General features: G+C 44.9%; 1 protein-coding gene across 2 annotated transcripts in view; it reads left to right on the top strand.

The window, feature by feature from the left end:
* The window catches only part of LOC112259856 (alpha-actinin-3-like), a 39,595-nt gene extending 22,065 nt beyond the window's left edge, over positions 1 to 17,530 (top strand). The window contains exons 2-23 of one of the 2 annotated variants that reach the window (XM_042328247.1): positions 3,014 to 3,128; positions 3,450 to 3,569; positions 3,767 to 3,853; positions 5,138 to 5,225; positions 5,481 to 5,559; positions 6,629 to 6,710; positions 7,404 to 7,489; positions 7,719 to 7,811; positions 8,058 to 8,288; positions 8,948 to 9,095; positions 9,280 to 9,430; positions 9,877 to 9,985; positions 11,099 to 11,239; positions 11,404 to 11,586; positions 12,224 to 12,358; positions 12,663 to 12,842; positions 13,654 to 13,800; positions 14,109 to 14,174; positions 15,046 to 15,204; positions 15,342 to 15,418; positions 15,709 to 15,791; positions 15,837 to 17,530. In XM_042328247.1, coding sequence (XP_042184181.1) covers positions 3,014 to 3,128; positions 3,450 to 3,569; positions 3,767 to 3,853; positions 5,138 to 5,225; positions 5,481 to 5,559; positions 6,629 to 6,710; positions 7,404 to 7,489; positions 7,719 to 7,811; positions 8,058 to 8,288; positions 8,948 to 9,095; positions 9,280 to 9,430; positions 9,877 to 9,985; positions 11,099 to 11,239; positions 11,404 to 11,586; positions 12,224 to 12,358; positions 12,663 to 12,842; positions 13,654 to 13,800; positions 14,109 to 14,174; positions 15,046 to 15,204; positions 15,342 to 15,418; positions 15,709 to 15,790 — 2,559 coding nt within the window. In that variant the 3' untranslated portion in view covers position 15,791; positions 15,837 to 17,530. Of the gene's footprint in view, positions 1 to 3,013; positions 3,129 to 3,449; positions 3,570 to 3,766; positions 3,854 to 5,137; positions 5,226 to 5,480; positions 5,560 to 6,628; positions 6,711 to 7,403; positions 7,490 to 7,718; positions 7,812 to 8,057; positions 8,289 to 8,947; positions 9,096 to 9,279; positions 9,431 to 9,876; positions 9,986 to 11,098; positions 11,240 to 11,403; positions 11,587 to 12,223; positions 12,359 to 12,662; positions 12,843 to 13,653; positions 13,801 to 14,108; positions 14,175 to 15,045; positions 15,205 to 15,341; positions 15,419 to 15,708 lie in introns of both variants that reach the window. The other variant, XM_042328246.1, reaches the window with a different exon arrangement.
* The last annotated feature ends 2,963 nt before the right edge of the window (positions 17,531 to 20,493 follow it).

The raw sequence follows: 20,493 nt of genomic DNA, 5'->3' as shown, positions 1-20,493 counted from the left end.
CCTTTCTATCATGCTAAATGGCTCTCTCTGCCTACACACACAGTCTCTGCCCACACACACACACACACACACACACACACACACACACACACACACACACACACACACACACACTGCATTAATGGAGAACTCTGCCTTTGTGTTCTGTCTCAAACCACACATCGTGCTTCATTACTGATTAATGGAATCTTTTTTTCTCTCTTTCTCTCTCTCCCACACACTCCTCTGTAGTTGGTCGTTCCGATGCTGCTGGTTTTCTCTCTTTCTCTCTCTCCCACACACTCCTCTGTAGTTGGTCGTTCCGATGCTGCTGGTTTTCTTTCTTTCTGCCCCTCAACGCGGACTGACGTTCAGATCAATCCGTCAATGATTTAATCTATCAAAGCTGTCAAGGCAGAATGACTATCTGAGGTCAGGACGGGTGTTCTAGCCCAGTATATTAGTGGCATCAGTGTCACTGTGTATATTATTATTATAAGATGTATTATTTTGACAGGAAAGTCATACTGAGACGAGGGTGAGCCCTACATAAATACATCCAACACATACAATATACAGTACAATACACAAACTTACACTCATGCAACATTGAACTTCAACTTCGTCACCAGCTCAGTGACATTAAATGACCGTTTTTCATAAAGCCAGATACCAAGATATTTATAGGAAGGAACCCGCTCAATTTATGTACTGTTCAAACTAGTCATTACAAATTCATTTACATCTGAGTTATGGGACCTAGAAAAAAACATGCATTTTGTTTTGTTTGCATTTAGTGCTAACTTTAGATCCAACAGCAACTTTAGATTCAACAGTGGTTGAAAATCAAATGTGAAAAGCCTTGGGCAACAGATGGGGTAATGGAATACAACACTGTATCATCTGCATATAAATGAATATAACTGTTTTTACAGCATTACCAATGTTATTTATATAGATTGTAAACAGTAGTGGGCCGAGTATGGAACCTTGGGGCACCCCTTTACGTAACTCAAGGAACTCAGGTTTGACCCATCTACCTCAATGGCATGAGTTGTGTCATTAAGATAAATATGAAACCATCTGAAAGCATCAGTACCCAACCCTATGGAGAACAGCTTATTCAGCAGAACAACACGGTCTACAGTATCAGAAGCTTTTGACAAGTCTACAAACATGGCAGCACAATCCTTTCTATCATCTAAGGCATTTGCAATATCATTTACAACAAGCATGGTAGCCATAGTGGTATGTTTAGGTCTGAATCTGGATTGATTAACATTAAGAATACCATTTACAGATAGAAAATAACATAGCTGTTTGTTGACCAATGACTCTAGGATTTTCGCAAGACAAGGTAGCCTGGAAATTGTTTGGTAATTATCAAGATCACGACTATCCCCGTCCTTATGGAGTGGTAGCACAAAAACTGCAAGAACTTTAGTTTCTGTGAATTAAAAACCCTTAATAACATTTCCCAAGTCACGTGAGGTTGACTGATCATCCGAGGCAACGGGAGGCGGTGTGTGGGATGAACAGTCAACTGAATGGTCAAGACCAGTATGAGCACCATTTCTTTCAATTAGGAAACCTGCTGAGATAAAATGTAAAAGCATCACAAATCGTAACTTTTTCAGTAATGATGCACGAGTCTAAAACGACTTGCTTAGGCAGGGAAGTAGAGGAATGACCCCGCCTTGGTGAATTAACGGTTTTCCAGAATTTAGAGGGATCACTAACAGAGTCTGCCATAGGGCTAAGGAAGTACTTTGATTTGGCCTGTTTAACCGATGCGTTGCGCCTATTTCTCAATTGCTTAAATACCTGCCAATCAGCTAACGAGACAGTTGTTCTAGCCTTGGCCCAGGCTTGATTTCTTATCAAATAGAGGTCTGAGAGTACAGGAGAATACCATGGATTAGTTCCGTTTTTGACCCTGAGTTGCTTGAAAGGGGCATGTTTATCAGCCAGAGAGGTGGAAATGGCTGATAAAAATGGAAGTGCCCAAACAGGGTCTGGTGTGCAGCTAGTAGAAAAAAAGCTCTGAACAATATAAATCATGAAGGAATGCATTTTTACATTTCTCTTCACAACTATACGAGGGGTCAGAGTTTTTCTATTTGGTATCTCTAATTCAAGCAATAGGACAGTGGTCCCTGATATCATTTGCAAAATCACCACTAGCCAAATACTTATGGGGACGGTTAGTTAAGATAGGGTCAATCTATGACGACTTTGCTACGTTTTTTACATTCACCCGGGTGGGTTTCGTTATCAGCTGAGTTGAACTCAAGACAGATATTGTTAAACTGATCTGAGGCGTAAGCCAATCAAGATTTAGATCTCCCAACACAGCCAGTTCAGATAGCAGAAAGGGTTTTAAATAATCAGAAATAATACCAACAGCCTCTGCCGAAGCGACTTGGGGGGCAGTAGACCGCAGCAATAAATATATGCATATTTTGGCTTATGGCCACTTTTATAACCAACAGCTCACACATTTTGGGCATAGAGATGCTAAGAGAGCATTATGCCATAAGAGAAGATCTTACATAAATAGCCACTCCTCCCCATTGTTTTATTACCACAGATACAGACACAGAGCAGCACAGTAATGCTGTAACAAGGTTATAGATGAGATGGGACACTTCGGGTGTTGCCAATCATTCTGACCTGTCAGAGAGGCTGGGGAAAGAAAACACTGACCAGTCTTTTGAAGGGAGTGCTTAAGGCTTCACTTTAGATTAGACTATTTGTTTCTTTATGTTTATTAAGGGGTTGTTTATCAGTGTAGGACAGGGTTCAAGTTGGGGTCTGTTGGTGCTATCGGGCATTGTCAGTGAGGCTTAGTCTCTGTCTGTTTGTTTGAGAGAGAATGTTAATTAATCCCTTTTTGTCTCCCTCCCTCCCTCCCTCCCTCCCTCCCTCCCTCCCTCCCTCCCTCCCTCCCTCCCCCTCCCTCCCTCCCTCCCTCCCTCCCTCCCTCCCTCCCTCCCTCCCTCCCTCCCTCCCTCCCTCCCTCCCTCCCTCCCAGACTTTCACAGCTTGGTGTAACTCCCACTTGAGGAAGGCAGGGACACAGATCGAGAACATAGAGGATGACTTCAGGAATGGCCTCAAGCTCATGCTGCTGCTGGAGGTCATCTCAGGTGGGTCTGACTCTTAAGTCACTGCAAAGTCACTGCAAAGTTACTCTAAAAAGTCACATTATATCACTGTTAAGTCATTTAAGTCACTATTCAGTCTCTGGCAAGTTATTTAAGTCACAGTGGAGTGGAGTCACTCTTAAGCCACTTAAAGTCACTGTAAGTCACTGCTAAGCCACTGTTGAGTCACTTTAAGATGGTATCAGGTCAAATACAGCAGAAATGAATGGAGAATGGCACAGACCTCTCTTAATTGAGTAATACTTCACCAATCATTTTGTGTTGCAAAGAGAAGTTTAAAGCATTTTAAAAAATTGTATACAGGTGAGAGACTGCCCAAACCTGACAAAGGCAAGATGCGTTTCCACAAGATCGCCAACGTGAACAAAGCCCTGGACTTCATCTGCAGCAAGGGAGTCAAGCTGGTGTCCATCGGAGCTGAGGGTGACGCTTCATTTTTGATTGATCCTTTATTTGTGGTTCTAGAGTCCCATTTACCAAAGGAGTTTATATACTTGTTAAAGGATAGAGTGAGGTATTATATCTGAGAGACAACTGAACAGTAGGCCAGCATAGACTGAGTTTTGGCCAGTGCTCCATGTTGCCATGGTTTCTGACGGGGCTCTGTGATTGACTTGCAGAGATCGTCGACGGTAACACGAAGATGACTCTGGGAATGATCTGGACCATCATCCTGCGCTTCGCCATCCAGGACATCTCCGTGGAAGGTCAGTGTGTGTGTGTGTGTGTGGATGGGTCGGCGTGTGTGTGTGTGTGTGGATGGGTCGGCGTGTGTGTGTGTGTGTGTGGATGGGTCGGCGTGTGTGTGTATGTGTGTGTGTGTATATGCAGGCGTGGACTTGGAAAAAGGTTACTCTTGGATCTGGAACATGGTCGTTCAATTCATCGTAAAAAATACATTTTTGCGACTTTGTTACCAAACATTTCCCCTCAGTTCCACCCGTCATAAACTCATAAACACTAACTCCAAACCAGTGCACACACTGAATGTAAACACAGTTGAACAGTACGTACACTAAGTCTACATAGACTTACACAGCTATCAGACGCACAGTAGCACTGTCTTTTCATACGCTATTCATTAACATTGGGACTATACACACTTTAAAAATGCTGGGTTAAAAGCAACACAATTTGGGTAAATATTGGACAGTTGTTGCTTTCTTCAAGATGGGTTGTTAATGTTGGGTTATTGAACTATAATCCACCAGGTCAAATCAGAAGACTGGAGGTGTGGTTTAGTAGGGACATGGTTTTCAGATTATGGCTTTCAACATATGTTGGCAATACAACAGAACAGATGAACCAGAATGACATTTACTCTAATGGGTGGTCAAAAATAACTATCTGAAAGACACGCCCCTACTAAGCCACACCTCCCGTTTAAAAAAAAATCTGACCCGGTGGATCATAGCTCAGTAACCCAACTGGCTGGGTTCAAAATAACCCAACGTGTGTTCTGTCCACTCTTTACCCATGCACTATACAACATTATACATATGCCTGCCACTAACATATCAACACATGAATTACACACACATTCATAAAGGTGTCATAGGCTCACGGTGTAGACACTTTGTACATGTGGCACACTCTAAATAACATGACTCTTATAGCAGAACCACTTGGCTACTGTATAGCCTACTCTCAGTCTAATACACACTGTTAACACATTCATATTACTCAAATATTATTCAAGCCTCAGCTACATACACACTTTGCAAATGCTCCACACACACACACACACACACACACATACACACACACACACACACACACACACACACACACACACACACACACACACACACACACACACACACACACACACGCGCACACACACGCGCACACAAACACACACAGGTCACTAAGCTCGACACCTTCACAGCACAGGGTTACTGGAACATATTTAGCCTCCTCCTTTAGGATAACACTCTCACCCCCTGCCTCCCCCTCTCTCCCCTGTCTCTCCTCTTTCTCCCCCCATGCAGAGACCTCTGCTAAAGAGGGTCTTCTTCTATGGTGCCAGAGGAAGACTGCCCCCTACAGGAACGTTAACGTGCAGAACTTCCACATCAGGCAAGCACTGGGCGCCACCCTGTGGTCATCTCTGTCTTACTTTGATCTTTCACTTGCTTTAAACTTTACCTCCAACGTTTTCCTTGTCCTAATGCTTTTCCTCTCCTCTCTTGTATTCTGTCTTCTCCTCTTGCTCATTGTTCTCCTCTCATCTCTCTCTCCATTATATATTTTCTCCTCATCCCTCCTTCTTCCCTCCCTCCCTTTGGGTCCTCCTCGCCTCCTCTCCTCTCCTCCATTGGGTGACTGATTCAGTTGGAAAGATGGCCTGGCACTGTGTGCCCTGATCCACAGACACAGACCTGACCTCATTGACTACTCCAAACTGAAAAAGGTGCCCCCCTCCCCTTCTTAGAGTCCACTAGGGTCAACACCAGTCCTTTCTCCTCTTAGAGTCCACTAGGGTCAACACCAGTCCCTTCCCTCTTAGAGTCCACTAGGGTCAACACCAGTCCCTTCCCTCTTAGAGTCCACTAGGGTCAACACCAGTCCCATCCCCTCTTAGAGTCCACTAGGGTCAACACCAGTCCCTTCCCTCTTAGAGTCCACTAGGGTCAACACCAGTCCCTTCCCTCTTAGAGTCCACTAGGGTCAACACCAGTCCCTTCCCTCTTAGAGTCCACTAGGGTCAACACCAGTCCCTTCCCTCTTAGAGTCCACTAGGGTCAACACCAGTCCCTTCCCTCTTAGAGTCCACTAGGGTCAACACCAGTCCCTTCCCTCTTAGAGTCCACTAGGGTCAACACCAGTCCCTTCCCTCTTAGAGTCCACTAGGTCAACACCAGTCCCTTCCATCTTAGAGTCCACTAGGGTCAACACCAGTCCCTTCCCTCTTAGAGTCCACTAGGGTCAACACCAGTCCCTTCCATCTTAGAGTCCACTAGGGTCAACACCAGTCCCTTCCCTCTTAGAGTCCACTAGGGTCAACACCAGTCCCTTCCCTCTTAGAGTCCACTAGGGTCAACACCAGTCCCTTCTCCTCTTAGAGTCCACTAGGGTCAACACCAGTCCCTTCCCTCTTAGAGTCCACTAGGGTCAACACCAGTCCCTTCCATCTTAGAGTCCACTAGGGTCAACACCAGTCCCTTCTCCTCTTAGAGTCCACTAGGGTCAACACCAGTCCCATCCCCTCTTAGAGTCCACTAGGGTCAACACCAGTCATAGCCTCTTACTATTTTCTATCATTTCTCTATACATCTATTACCCTTTATCTTGTTTTCTGTAGAACTCTTATGATCTATAAGTCATATATATATAATATATGCCATTTAGCGGGCACTTTCATGCATGTGCATATGTTTTGTATGGGTGGCCCCAGTGGGAATTAAACCAACAACCCCTGACCTATATCTTTCTCTCTATGTGTAAACCTCTTTCTCTGTCTGTGTGTCTGTCCCTAACAGGATGACCCCATTGGTAACCTCAACACTGCCTTCGAGGTGGCTGAGAAGTACCTGGACATCCCCAAGATGCTTGATGCTGAGGGTGAGTACATTTTTTCTGTCAAACCAGGGAATTTTGGGAATGTTTCAGGAAATGTTCAACCCTAGCATTCGTCTCTGCCGACTCTCTGCAGCAGTGGTGGCTGGTGGCACTTTAACTGGGGAGGACGGGCTCACAGTAATGACTGGAACGGAATTAATTGAATGGTCTCAAACACATCAAACACCTGGTTTCCATGTCACCCGGAGTATTTACATTGACATCCCAGTTTTTACACTGCTGCTATTCTCTGTTTATTATCTATGCATAGTCACTTCACCCCTATCTACATGTACAAATTACCTCGACTAACCTGTACCCCCGCACATTGACTCGGTACCGGTACCCCCTGTATATAGCCTCGGTATTGTTATTTCATTGTGTTACATTTTATTACATTTTTTACTTTAGTTTATTTAGTAAATATTTTCTTAACTCTATTTCTTGAACTGCATTGTTGGTTAAGGGCTTGTAAGTAAGCATTTCACGGTAAGGTCTACCTACACCTGTTGTATTCGGCACATGTGACAAATAAAATTTGATTTGATTTGAAGCCATTCCAGTAAGTCCATTCCAGCCATTATTATGAGCTGTCCTCCCTTCACCAGCCTCCTCTGCTCCCCAGTGATTTCGCTGGAGTTGCATTGTCTTAGTTAATTTCATGTCTCTGAGCTCTTCCTGTCTGTCACCCCTCAGACATTGTGAACACCCCCAAGCCTGATGAGAAGGCCATCATGACCTACGTATCCTGCTTCTACCACGCCTTCGCTGGTGCTGAGCAGGTAACTCACACCTTCCACTGTCTCTGCTGGTCCCATAGGAGAAACAAGTAACAACATCTACATTTTATTCAGCAAGATCTAAGATCCACTACTGACTGTCTAAACTTGTCACGGTCTCCCACCCCCATTACTCTCTCTCTCTCTTGCTCTTTTGCTCTCTTGCTCTCTCTCTCTTTCTCTCTCTCTGTCTCTGTCTCTGTCTTTCTGTCTCTGTCTCTCTCTGTCTTAGGCTGAGACAGCAGCTAACAGGATCTGTAAAGTGCTGGCTGTGAACCAGGAGAATGAGAAACTCATGGAGGAGTATGAGAAGCTGGCCAGTGAGGTGAGAGTTAATGTTACTTTCCAAAGCCCATCCAGAGAGGCATCGCTATGCACCTTCTTATGATAAACAGTATGAGATGTAACCTCTCAAAGGCCTAGTTCACACTGCAGAAAAACACATCCAAAATATCTGTTGTGTTAAAAGTGTTATATATGAGCTGTACAACATGTGTGAACTCGGTGATCTGAAGTAAATACTCAACCAACCAACTGACCAACTCTTCTTTGACCTCTGACCTCTCCCTAGCTGCTGGAGTGGATCCGCAAAACCATCCCGTGGCTGGAGAACCGCACGGCGGAGCATCACATGAGAGCCATGCAGCAGAAGCTGGAGGACTTCAGGGACTACCGCCGCGTCCACAAGCCGCCCCGCGTCCAGGAGAAGTGTCAGCTGGAGATCAACTTCAACACCCTGCAGACCAAGCTGAGGCTGAGCAACCGGCCCGCCTTCATGCCCTCCGAGGGAAAGATGGTCTCGGTAGGTGACGTCACACATCACGTCCACGTGGCACTGTAGCCCTGGCACCGTCACATTCAGCCCAGGTTACTCAGGACACCACAGCTAATCTACAGTGGTGGTTTTGAGAATAACCTCCCAGATATCTGACTGTTCCACCAACCTCACAACACCAGGTAGAGTCAACCACGTATGGTAGAGCCGCTCTTCATTCCACAGGCCAGGACTAAGAGAGATAAAGATTTGACCATGCCCTACCTATGCAAATCCATCAACAAAACAAGTCCCGTAAATGTACATATTGTCATGAATTGCATTGATTTGAACTTAAGTGTTTTATTATGTATGTATTTATTTGTATGTATTTGACTCACATGTGGATACCGGTAAAAACTTCAACTTGAACATAAATACAATATCAATACAAAGAGGACATTAGTTATGACGCCTTATCAGCCAACTAACCACCCATGTTCTTCCTCTCCTCTCCTCTCCTCTCCTCTCCTCTCCTCTCCTCTCCTCTCCTCTCCTCTCCTCTCTCCTCTCCTCTCCTCTCCTCTCCTCTCCTCTCCTCTCCTCTCCTCCTCTCCCTCTCCTCTCCTCTCCTCTCCTCTCCTCTCCTCTCCTCTCCTCTCCTCTCCTCTCCTCTCCTCTCTCTCTCCTCTCCTCTCCTCCCCCAGGACATAGCCAATGCCTGGAAGGGTCTGGAGCAGGTGGAGAAGGGATATGAGGAGTGGCTTCTTACTGAGATCAGACGTCTGGAGAGACTGGACCACCTGGCTGAGAAGTTCAAACAGAAGTGTTCCCTGCACCAGTCCTGGACCTCAGGTAATAACAGAGAGAGGGAGAGAGAGAGATGGAGAGGGGACGGGGAGAGGAGAGGTAGAGAGATGGAGAGAGCTAGATGGGGAAATAGAGAGAGAAAGAGAGAAGGGGAGAACAACTGCGTCGGCCTCTGTGATGGAGTATAAACTGTGTGTGTGTGTACGTCCGTGTCCATGTGTGTGTCCAGGTAAGGAGGAGCTGCTGTCCATGAAGGACTATGAGTCGGCCTCTCTGATGGAGATCAGGGCTCTGATGAGGAAACACGAGGCCTTTGAGTCTGACCTGGCCGCCCACCAGGACAGAGTGGAGCAGATCGCTGCTATCGCACAGGAGCTCAAGTAAGGAGGGGAGGAGGGAGGGATGATGTGAGGGAGGTGTGGAAGAACGGAGGATGAAGAAGTGATAAACGTAGTAAAGTTAAAGAAAAAGGGATAGAAGTGTGTAATAGAAGACGTGATAGTGATCAGAATGTTCCTCTCCCAGTGAGATGAACTACCATGATGTGATACTGATCAGAGTGTTCCTCTCCCAGTGAGCTGGACTACCATGATGTGATCAGTGATAGTGATCAGTGTGTGCCTCTCCCAGTGAGATGAACTACCATGATGTGATAGTGATCAGTGTGTTCCTCTCCAAGTGAGATGAACTACCATGATGTGATAGTGATCAGTGTGTTCCTCTCCCAGTGAGCTGGACTACCATGATGTGATAGTGATCAGTGTGTTCCTCTCCAAGTGAGATGAACTACCATGATGTGATAGTGATCAGTGTGTTCCTCTCCCAGTGAGCTGGACTACCATGATGCGTCCTCAGTGAACACCCGCTGCCAGGGCATCTGTGACCAGTGGGACAACCTGGGTACCCTCACCCAGAAGAGAAGAGACTCTCTGGAGGTACACACACACACACACACACACACACACACACACACACACACACACACACACACACACACACACACACACACACACACACACACACACACTCATTCACTCACACACCCCACACACACACACAGTGGGACAACCTGGGTACCCTCACCCAGAAGAGGCTACAGGAGGTTCTCTGCACTACACACTATAGTCATATTGATTATGCCACTTAGCAGACACTCTTATCAAAAGCAACTTACCGAACAGAAGGTACATACACTTTTAGTTGGAGAATGTGATCCCAGCAGGAATTGAACCCTCAACCAATTGAGCCACCATGAGCCAAGAGTTTTTCTGACCATGTGGCCCTTCTGATAACAACTAGTGATAACAACTAGTGATAACAACTAGTGATAACAACTAGTGGTAACAACTAGTGATAACAACTAGTGATAACAACTAGTGATAACAACTAGTGGTAACAACTAGTGGTAACAACTAGTGGTAACAACTAGCGGTAACAACTAGTGGTAACAACTAGTGGTAAAAACTAGTGAGAGCAACTAGTGATAACAACTAGTGGTAACAACTAGTGGTAACAACTAGTGGTAGCAACTAGTGGTAGCAACTAGTGGTAACAACTAGTGATAACAACTAGTGATAACAACTAGTGGTAACAACTAGTGGTAACAACTAGTGGTAACAACTAGTGGGGTTCATGTCAAGCTATTACATGTATTACTGGGACTACTTAGTCAAGTTACTAGTAGTAGCAGCAGTTGTAGTAGTAGTGATGGCTTCATACTGTGTACTGATGTTAAATCTTGTCCTGGTCTTTCCCAGCGTGTGGAGAAACCTGGAGTTATAGTAGTAGTAGTAGTAATATTATGTGTTTCCCAGCGGGTGGAGAAACCTGGAGTTATAGTAGTAGTAGTAGTAGTAATATTATGTGTTTCCCAGCGGGTGGAGAAACCTGGAGTTATAGTAGTAGTAGTAGTAATATTATGTGTTTCTCAGCGTGTGGAGAAACCTGGAGTTATAGTAGTAGTAGTAGTAGTAATATTATGTGTTTCTCAGCGTGTGGAGAAACCTGGAGTTATAGTAGTAGTAGTAGTAATATTATGTGTTTCCCAGCGGGTGGAGAAACTGTGGGAGACCATCGACCAGCTGTACCTGGAGTTCGCCAAGAGGGCGGCGCCCTTCAACAACTGGATGGATGGAGCCATGGAGGATCTGCAGGACATGTTCATCGTCCACAGCACCGAGGAGATCCATGTATGTGTGTGTGTGTGTGTGTGTGTGTGTGCGTACAGTACGTACTGTAACATTAATGGTGTGATGGACTCTCCTCTCTCTCTCTATCACTACTTCCCACTGTATCCCTCCATTCTCACTCCTTTTCTCCTCTTCTATTCCTCTCATCCCCCTCTCCTCTCCAGTCTCTGATCACAGCCCATGACCAGTTCAAGGCCACCCTGCCAGAGGCTGATAAGGAGCGCATGGCCACCATGGGCATCCAGAGTGAGATCGTAAAGATCGCTCAGACCTACGGCATCAAGCTGTCAGGAGTCAACCCCTACACCAACCTCTCACCCCAGGATATCACCAACAAGTGGGAGACGGTGAGTACAACACTACTGTAGTATAGTAGTACTATTGTAGTAGTATAGTAGCAGTAGTGGTATTGTAGTAGTATAATAGTAGCAGTAGTAGTAGTGCTGGTGGTGGTGGTATTAATAATAGTAGTAGTAGTAGTAGTCGTAGTAGTGTTATTGTTGTAGTAGTAGTAGTAATAGCAGTAGTGGTATTAGTAGTAGCAGAAGTAGTAGTAGTAGTGGTATTGTAGTAGTATAGTAGTAGTAGTAGTGGTGGTGGTGGTACTAATAGTAGTAGTATAGTAGTAGAAGTAGTAGTAGTAGTAGTAGTAGTAGTGGTGGTGGTGGTGGTGGTACTAATAGTAGTAGTATAGTAGTAGAAGTAGTTGTAGTAGTAGTGTTATTGTTGTAGTAGTAGCAATAGTAGTAGTAGTAGTAGTAGTAGTATTAATCTGTCAGGAGTGAACCCCTACACTAAGGCTGTGAATAAAACACACTGAGAAGCCAAAAGAGAATGATGTATTTTTCCCTAGCTAGGTCTGTGCACTCCAGATTGAAGATATAAGTTGCTTCATGCCAATGGGTTAGTCTCTAGAGTAACAGAGTAACGCGATTTCATTTCTGCCAGTGTTTTGACGACCAATGTCCCTGTCTCCCTCCATAGGTGAAGCACCTTGTTCCTCTCAGGGACCAGATGCTGCAGGAGGAGGTAGCCAGACAGCAGGCCAACGAGAGGCTGAGGCGCCAGTTCGCTGCCCAGGCCAACATTATCGGACCCTGGATCCAGACTAAGATGGAGGTACAAGTACAGCTAGAACCCGAACCCCAAACACGCAGGGGTTCACCACCTCCTCCAAAATGTGCCATTAATGGACACTGGGCTAATTTCACTAAAGAAATGAATAAAGTTGTGTTGTTTTATTGCATACTGTAAACCTCAACCACAAAACCTTCAACACTCATCATGTTTCTCTCTCCTTTCTCTCCTTTCTTTCCCCCTCTCCCCCTCTACCTCATCCCCTTTCTCTTCTCTTCCTTCCCTCATCCCCCTCCCCTCTCCCCTCTCCTCCTTCCCCTCTCCTCCTTCCCCTTTCCCTCTACAGGAGATTGGTCATGTGTCTGTGGACATTGCTGGGTCTCTAGAGGAACAGATGAACAGCCTGAAGCAGTATGAACAAAACATTATCAACTACAAGTGTAACATTGACAAGCTGGAGGGAGACCACCAGCTCAGCCAGGAGTCCCTCATCTTCGATAACAAGCACACCAACTACACCATGGAGGTACCAGAACACACAACTACACAACACACAACTACACAACACAACCACACAACACACAACTAGACAACTACACAACACAACACAACCAACTACAGAACACACAACTACACAACACACAACTAGACAACTAGACAACACAACCAATTACACAACACACAACTACATAGCACAACCAACTACACAACACACAACTACACAACACACAACTAGACAACACAACCAACTACACCACACACAACTACACATCACATAACTAGACAACACAACCAACTACACAACACACAACTACACAACACACAACCAGACAAATAAACACACACACAACACACAGCTAGACAACTAGACAACTACACAACACAACCAAATACATCATGGAAGTCGTATTAAGTATTGTATACTATTATTCCTGGAGAGCTCCCGGCCTTTAGGTTTCCGCTCCAAACCCAGTTATAACTTGATTCAGTGTATCAAGTAGCTAATTATTCAAATCAGATGCACTAGATTAGGGTTGAAGTGAAAACCTACTGGACAGCAGCTTTCCAGGAACAGGGTTGGAGAGCCCTGATGTAAAGGAACCTAACCCAAGTAACATAAATATTTGACACCATATAAACTACTCTGGAGAAGGTCCCTATGCATATGAATATACACACCTGTGCTACTTTAGTCTAGATGTTACAACCATCCCAGACACTCACATACTAACCCCCAACTGTGTAGATTTATGATGCTCACCAACTATCCAACCCCTTCATCTCCCTTCCTCTTCTTCTCTCCCTCTCTTCCTCCCTCACCCCCCTCACCTCGGCAGCATATCCGTGTGGGCTGGGAGCAGCTCCTGACCACCATCGCCCGCACCATCAACGAGGTGGAGAACCAGATCTTGACCCGCGACGCCAAGGGCATCAGCCAGGAGCAGCTCAACGAGTTCCGTGCCTCCTTCAACCACTTCGACAGGGTAATGAAACTAAAACAGTTTCATGTTCTTGGACTTGCTTTTCTCGACCTCACATGTGTCTTTTCTCTCGTCCTGGCTCTGATTTTGCAGATCGCGGCCATTTTGAAGAGGTTTTTACTTGCAATGACTGTGAAATGTGGTTGTTTTAAGTGTGAATGTTGGAATATTCAGTGGCTTCTTGCCATCATTGTGGCTCCTCCTCACAGAGTGTTACTGTGTCACTAGCGTGTAGCGTTCACATAATGGATCATTACGTTGGTCATAGTGTCCAATCATAAACACTGATGGTTGGGTTCTGTCTCTCTCAGAAGAGAAACGGCATGATGGACCCAGACGACTTCCGTGCCTGTCTCATCTCCATGGGTTACGATCTGGTGAGTAGCCTAGCTACCAACAGGAAGTAGCCTCACATACAACGGTCCCTTTCACAGGAGGCTGGTGAGGGGAGGACAGCTCATAATAATGGCTGGAATGGAGTCAATGGAATGGTATGTTTGATATGTTTTATACCATTCCATTTATTCTGCTCCAGCTATTATTATGAGCCTGTCCTCCCCAATTTAGATGCCACCAGCCACCTGTGCTCCCTTTTTATGAAATTACTTTAGTCTATCTGGTTATATACAGCTATAGTATAAAATGACATTAGTTTCCATTCAAGACATGTTCCAAAACATGTTCTCCTCAACAATGATATGAAGATGTAATGTATTCTAACTTGTTGACCAGTAGGGTGAGGTGGTGTTTGCTGTATATTGATTGACCTTTGTATATTTGTAATGCTTTAATTAATAACAAACAATTTAAAGGTGCAATATGCAGAAATCGCTCCGCCATTCTAATTCCAATAGTGCACCTAATTTCAGTTTATGTGACAAAACAAGCAAGTGTAGAGAATCATTGTACCATATAAACTGCTGTGAAATATGTTCTCAATAACGTACACTATTGTATTTGCAGCTGTTTGAAACTGGTGTACCAAACCGAAAGTAAAAGATGCAAAAACGAAACTTAAGAACGTGAAGCATAGAAAAGGTGCACATAGAACAGATCTGCCACTTCTTAGACTTGCATTCAATTGAGAAGGAGATCTATAACTCACATTTCTATGTGAATTTGGTCAGGTCGCTCAAGAAGTCACATAATGCAGCTTTAATGATAATAACGTTTTCTACTCTACTCTAAGGTGTTGTCCAATTGGGTGAGGTGTTCTAATTTACTCTAATGTGTTGTCCTGTCCAATAGGGTGAGGTGGAGTTTGCCCGCATCATGACGCTGGTGGATTCCAACAACACTGGAGTGGTCACCTTCCAGGCCTTTATCGACTTCATGACCCGCGAGACAGCCGAGACAGACACAGCCGATCAGGTCATGGCCTCTTTCAAGATCCTGGCCTCAGACAAGGTGACCTAGAACATTGTAATGTGGCCAGGTCTCCCTTGAGAAAGAGGTCTTTGCACTTCTGTGGGACAACCTGGTAAAATGAAATAAATACATACAAATGGAATAAATGAAATAAATATACGCCTCTTCTCTTCCAGTCCTACATCACGGTTGATGAGCTACGCAGGGAGCTGCCCCCAGAGCAGGCAGAGTACTGCATCAGCCGCATGACCAGGTACACAGAATTACATACAACACTAGAATGGACATTGGCATCCTAGCAACATAACGTAAAACATAATCAGCTATGACGTAGGCCACTCTAGTAATATAATGTATCTCTATGACCAGGTACATTAGACCTCTCTAGTAATATAATGTATCTCTTTAACCAGGTACATTAGACCTCTAGAAATATAATGTATCTCTATGACCAGGTACATTAGATCTCTCTAGGAATATAATGTATCTCTATAACCAGGTACATTAGACCTCTCTAGTAATGTAATGTATATCTATTACCAGGTACATTGGAGCTGACGGCCCAGCCGGAGCCCTCGACTACATCTCCTTCTCCAGCGCTCTCTACGGAGAGAGCGACTTGTAAACCCCCTCTCCTCCTCCTCCTCTTCCTTTTCTCCTCCCTTTATCTTCCCCCTCTCCTGTATGGAGAGAGCGACTTGTTTCCCTCCTCTCCCTTCTCCTCTCCTCTTTCCCCTTACTTGTCCTCCCTCTATCCTCCTCCTCTCAGTCATCTGAAGTTTCCCTCATTTTAAACCTTCCTCCATGTTGTCCACACTTCCCAGAGAGGAAGAGACGGTGGGAGGCTTTACTCAAATCAAAACTCAGAGACTCACCATGTCCTGTTTAGGTCTGTCTGGATATCTTACTGTTTAACTGTCATCCCTCTCTCATTCATACTGTCATCTGTACTGCACCAAGTGCCTGATGAGCCAGAATACCTGCAGTCACACGATAATCCGCTTCACATTAACCTTTAGTATGATCAGCAGGACAGAGAGATCACAAAGGAAGAACAGAAATAAAGAAAAATACTAAAATGGTTGAACAGTAGCAGAGTATTGGAGCACAGCCCCTGGCCCTACACTCTTAGGAAAAAGGGTTCCAAAAGGGTTCTACCTGGAACTAAAAAGGGTTCTTCAAAGGGCTCTCCTATAGGGACAGCTGAATAACCCTTTTAGGTTCCAGATATCACCTTTTTTTCTAAGAATTTACACCTGTCCTCCTCTCAGAATATTAAAATATGTTTTGGTAAAATGGCTTACAAAAATGTGGAAGAAGATTGGTTGGTTATGTATTGTTGCAGATGCATATTGTGTTTATACTGTAGTGGAAATGCTGTCCAATCTGATTGGTTGAATCCCCCCTTACACCCCAACTTCTTTATAGCACCCCTTATCCCAGAAGACATGCCCCTCCCTTTCCATAGAAACTTGTAACGTTGTGCCAACATTTTCATAACGTTGTCATTAAGTAGGTATCCCAACTACCCAAGATATACATGTTGAGTTATATTATGTGTAAGAAAGCCATGCAGTCTCAAGCTCACCTTCAACTCAGACAGACAAAGACAGACCGTAGTACCTGTTGTCAACCATTAATGTTATGTTAACATTAGTTGTCAATAATCAAATTTAGCCTGTGATTTTAGGGATTATTTTGGACGCAGCCTAAATGAATGCAGTAGATCTGATGACCCCCCAATAGGCCCAACAAGAGAGAGCAACCTGAGTAATGCATTGTGGATAAGAGTTAGTCAACCACTGGTCACCCGTCACCCTACAGACAGGAAAGCTCATTTTGTTTGAAGGACAGGACGTCACCTCTCTCCTCTGCCACCCTCTATCATCACTCCCTTCGTATTGCGGTTGTCTGAGAGAGAAAGACAGAGAGAGGTGTTAAATAGAAAGAGAGAGCAAGAATGAGAGAGAGAGAGCGAGAACGAGACAGAGCGCAAGAGAGAGAGAGGGCGGGAGACAGGACATCAGGTAAAGAGATATGGTGAACCATAGTTAGGCCCCAGACTTCGTCCAAAATGGCACCCTATTCCCTATGTAGTGCACTACTTTTGACCTGATCCAAAGTAACCAAATTTACTACGTAGGGAAGAGGGTGTCATTTGGGACAGAGACAGCATCTGTAACTCCCATGTGAATGAATTCTTTATTTTCCTCATCTGTCTTCTCTATTATGCCCCTCCTCTCCTCCTCACTTTATTCTGTTCTATCACCCAGTCCAAGAGCTTGCTTCCACACCATCCATTTCAAAGCTAAAGACACACACCTTGGAATAAATTTAAAAAAGGGAAACTATATTACTATGTGAAGTTTTGTGTTGTGTTTTTATTTCCCATTGTTCACCATAAAAGGAGTGGCAATACTCAAATCAAATCAAATCAAATTTTATTTGTCACATACACATGGTTAGCAGATGTTAATGCGAGTGTAGCGAAATGCTTGTGCTTCTAGTTCCGACAATGCAGTAATAACGAACAAGTAATCTAACTAACAATTCCAAAAAACTACTGTCTTATACACAGTGTAAGGGTATAAAGAATATGTACATAAGGATATATGAATGAGTGATGGTACAGAGCAGCATAGGCAAGATACAGTAGATGATATCGAGTACAGTATATACATATGAGATGAGTATGTAAACCAAGTGGCATAGTTAAAGTGGCTAGTGATACATGTATTACATAAGGATGCAGTCGATGATATAGAGTACAGTATCTACGTATGCATATGAGATGAATAATGTAGGGTAAGTAACATTATATAAGGTAGCATTTTTAAAGTGGCTAGTGATATATTTACATCATTTCCCATCAATTCCCATTATTAAAGTGGCTGGAGTAGAGTCAGTGTCATTGACAGTGTGTTGGCAGTAGCCACTCAATGTTAGTGGTGGCTGTTTAACAGTCTGATGGCCTTGAGATAGAAGCTGTTTTTCAGTCTCTCGGTCCCAGCTTTGATGCACCTGTACTGACCTCGCCTTCTGGATGACAGCGGGGTGAACAGGCAGTGGCTCGGGTGGTTGATGTCCTTGATGATCTTTATGGCCTTCCTGTAGCATCGGGTGGTGTAGGTGTCCTGGAGGGCAGGTAGTTTGCCCCCGGTGATGCATTGTGCAGACCTCACTACCCTCTGGAGAGCCTTACGGTTGAGGGCGGTGCAGTTGCCATACCAGGCGGTGATACAGCCCGCCAGGATGCTCTCGATTGTGCATCTGTAGAAGTTTGTGAGTGCTTTTGGTGACAATCCGAATTTCTTCAGCCTCCTGAGGTTGAAGAGGCGCTGCTGCGCCTTCCTCACGATGCTGTCTGTGTGAGTGGACCAATTCAGTTTGTCTGTGATGTGTATGCCGAGGAACTTAAAACTGCTACCCTCTCCACTACTGTTCCATCGATGTGGATGGGGGGGTGTTCCCTCTGCTGTTTCCTGAAGTCCACAATCATCTCCTTAGTTTTGTTGACGTTGAGTGTGAGGTTATTTTCCTGACACCACACTCCGAGGGCCCTCACCTCCTCCCTGTAGGCCGTCTCGTCGTTGTTGGTAATCAAGCCTACCACTGTTGTGTCGTCCGCAAACTTGATGATTGAGTTGGAGGCGTGCGTGGCCACGCAGTCGTGGGTGAACAGGGAGTACAGGAGAGGGCTCAGAACGCACCCTTGTGGGGCCCCAGTGTTGAGGATCAGCGGGGAGGAGATGTTGTTGCCTACCCTCACCACCTGGGGGCGGCCCGTCAGGAAGTCCAGTACCCAGTTGCACAGGGCGGGGTCCAGATCCAGGGTCTCGAGCTTGATGACGAGCTTGGAGGGTACTATGGTGTTGAATGCCGAGCTGTAGTCGATGAACAGCATTCTCACATAGGTATTCCTCTTGTCCAGATGGGTTAGGGCAGTGTGGTTGAGATTGCATCGTCTGTGGACCTATTTGGGCAGTAAGCAAATTGGAGTGGGTCTAGGGTGTCAGGTAGGGTGGAGGTGATATGGTCCTTGACTAGTCTCTCAAAGCACTTCATGATGACGGATGTGAGTGCTACGGGGCGGTAGTCGTTTAGCTCAGTTACCTTAGCTTTCTTGGGAACAGGAACAATGGTGGCCCTCTTGAAGCATGTGGGAACAGCAGACTGGTATAGGGATTGATTGAATATGTCCGTAAACACACCGGCCAGCTGGTCTGCGCATGCTCTGAGGGCGCGGCTGGGGATGCCGTCTGGGCCTGCAGCCTTGCGAGGGTTAACACGTTTAAATGTCTTACTCACTTCGGCTGCAGTGAAGGAGAGACCGCATCTTTTCGTTGCAGGCCGTGTCAGTGGCACTGTATTGTCCTCAAAGCGGGCAAAAAGCTTATTTAGTCTGCCTGGAGCAAGACATCCTGGTCCGTGACTGGGCTGGGTTTCTTCCTGTAGTCCGTGATTGACTGTAGACCCTGCCACATGCCTCTCTTGTGTTTGAGCCGTTGAATTGAGATTCTACTTTGTCTCTGTACTGGCGCTTAGCTTGTTTGATAGCCTTGCGGAGGGAATAGCTGCACTGTTTTTATTCAGTCATGTTACCAGACACCTTGCCCTGATTAAAAGCAGTGGTTCGCGCCTTCAGTTTCACACGAATGCTGCCATCAATCCACGGTTTCTGGTTAGGGAATGTTTTAATCGTTGCTATGGGAACGACATCTTCAACGCACGTTCTAATGAACTCGCACACCGAATCAGCGTATTCGTCAATGTTGTTATCTGACGCAATACGAAACATCTCCCAGTCCACGTGATGGAAGCAGTCTTGGAGTGTGGAGTCAGCTTGGTCAGACCAGCGTTGGACAGACTGTTGACGTTAGACCAGTTGCAACTGTTCACAAGTACAACCAATTTCCAGGATAGTTTCTGGACATTAAATAATTAGTAAATAATTCATTAAAAATAAATACAAGAACTGTAATAATTATATGAATGTAAACACTGTAATGTGACTGTAAGATTAGTAAGATTTATAGTGCTTTCAGAAAGTATTCAAATTGATATAATTGTCATATTTTTGTTAACGACCTACACATAATTCTCTGTATTGTCAAAGTGGGAGAAAAAAATGTAACATTTGTAAAACAAGTCAATAATATATCTTGATTAGGTAAGTGTTCAACCTCCTGAGTCAATACATGTTAGAAAGTCTCTAAGAGTGATTACAGCTGTGATTCTTTCAGGGTAAGTCTCCAAGAGTGATTACAGCTGTGATTCTTTCAGGGTAAGTCTCTAAGAGTGATTACAGCTGTGATTCTTTCAGGGTAA

Source organism: Oncorhynchus tshawytscha, linkage group LG10 (genome assembly GCF_018296145.1).
Source record: "Oncorhynchus tshawytscha isolate Ot180627B linkage group LG10, Otsh_v2.0, whole genome shotgun sequence".
Taxonomy (NCBI): Eukaryota; Metazoa; Chordata; class Actinopteri; order Salmoniformes; family Salmonidae; genus Oncorhynchus; species Oncorhynchus tshawytscha.
This window is presented reverse-complemented; position numbering and strand designations above follow the sequence as displayed.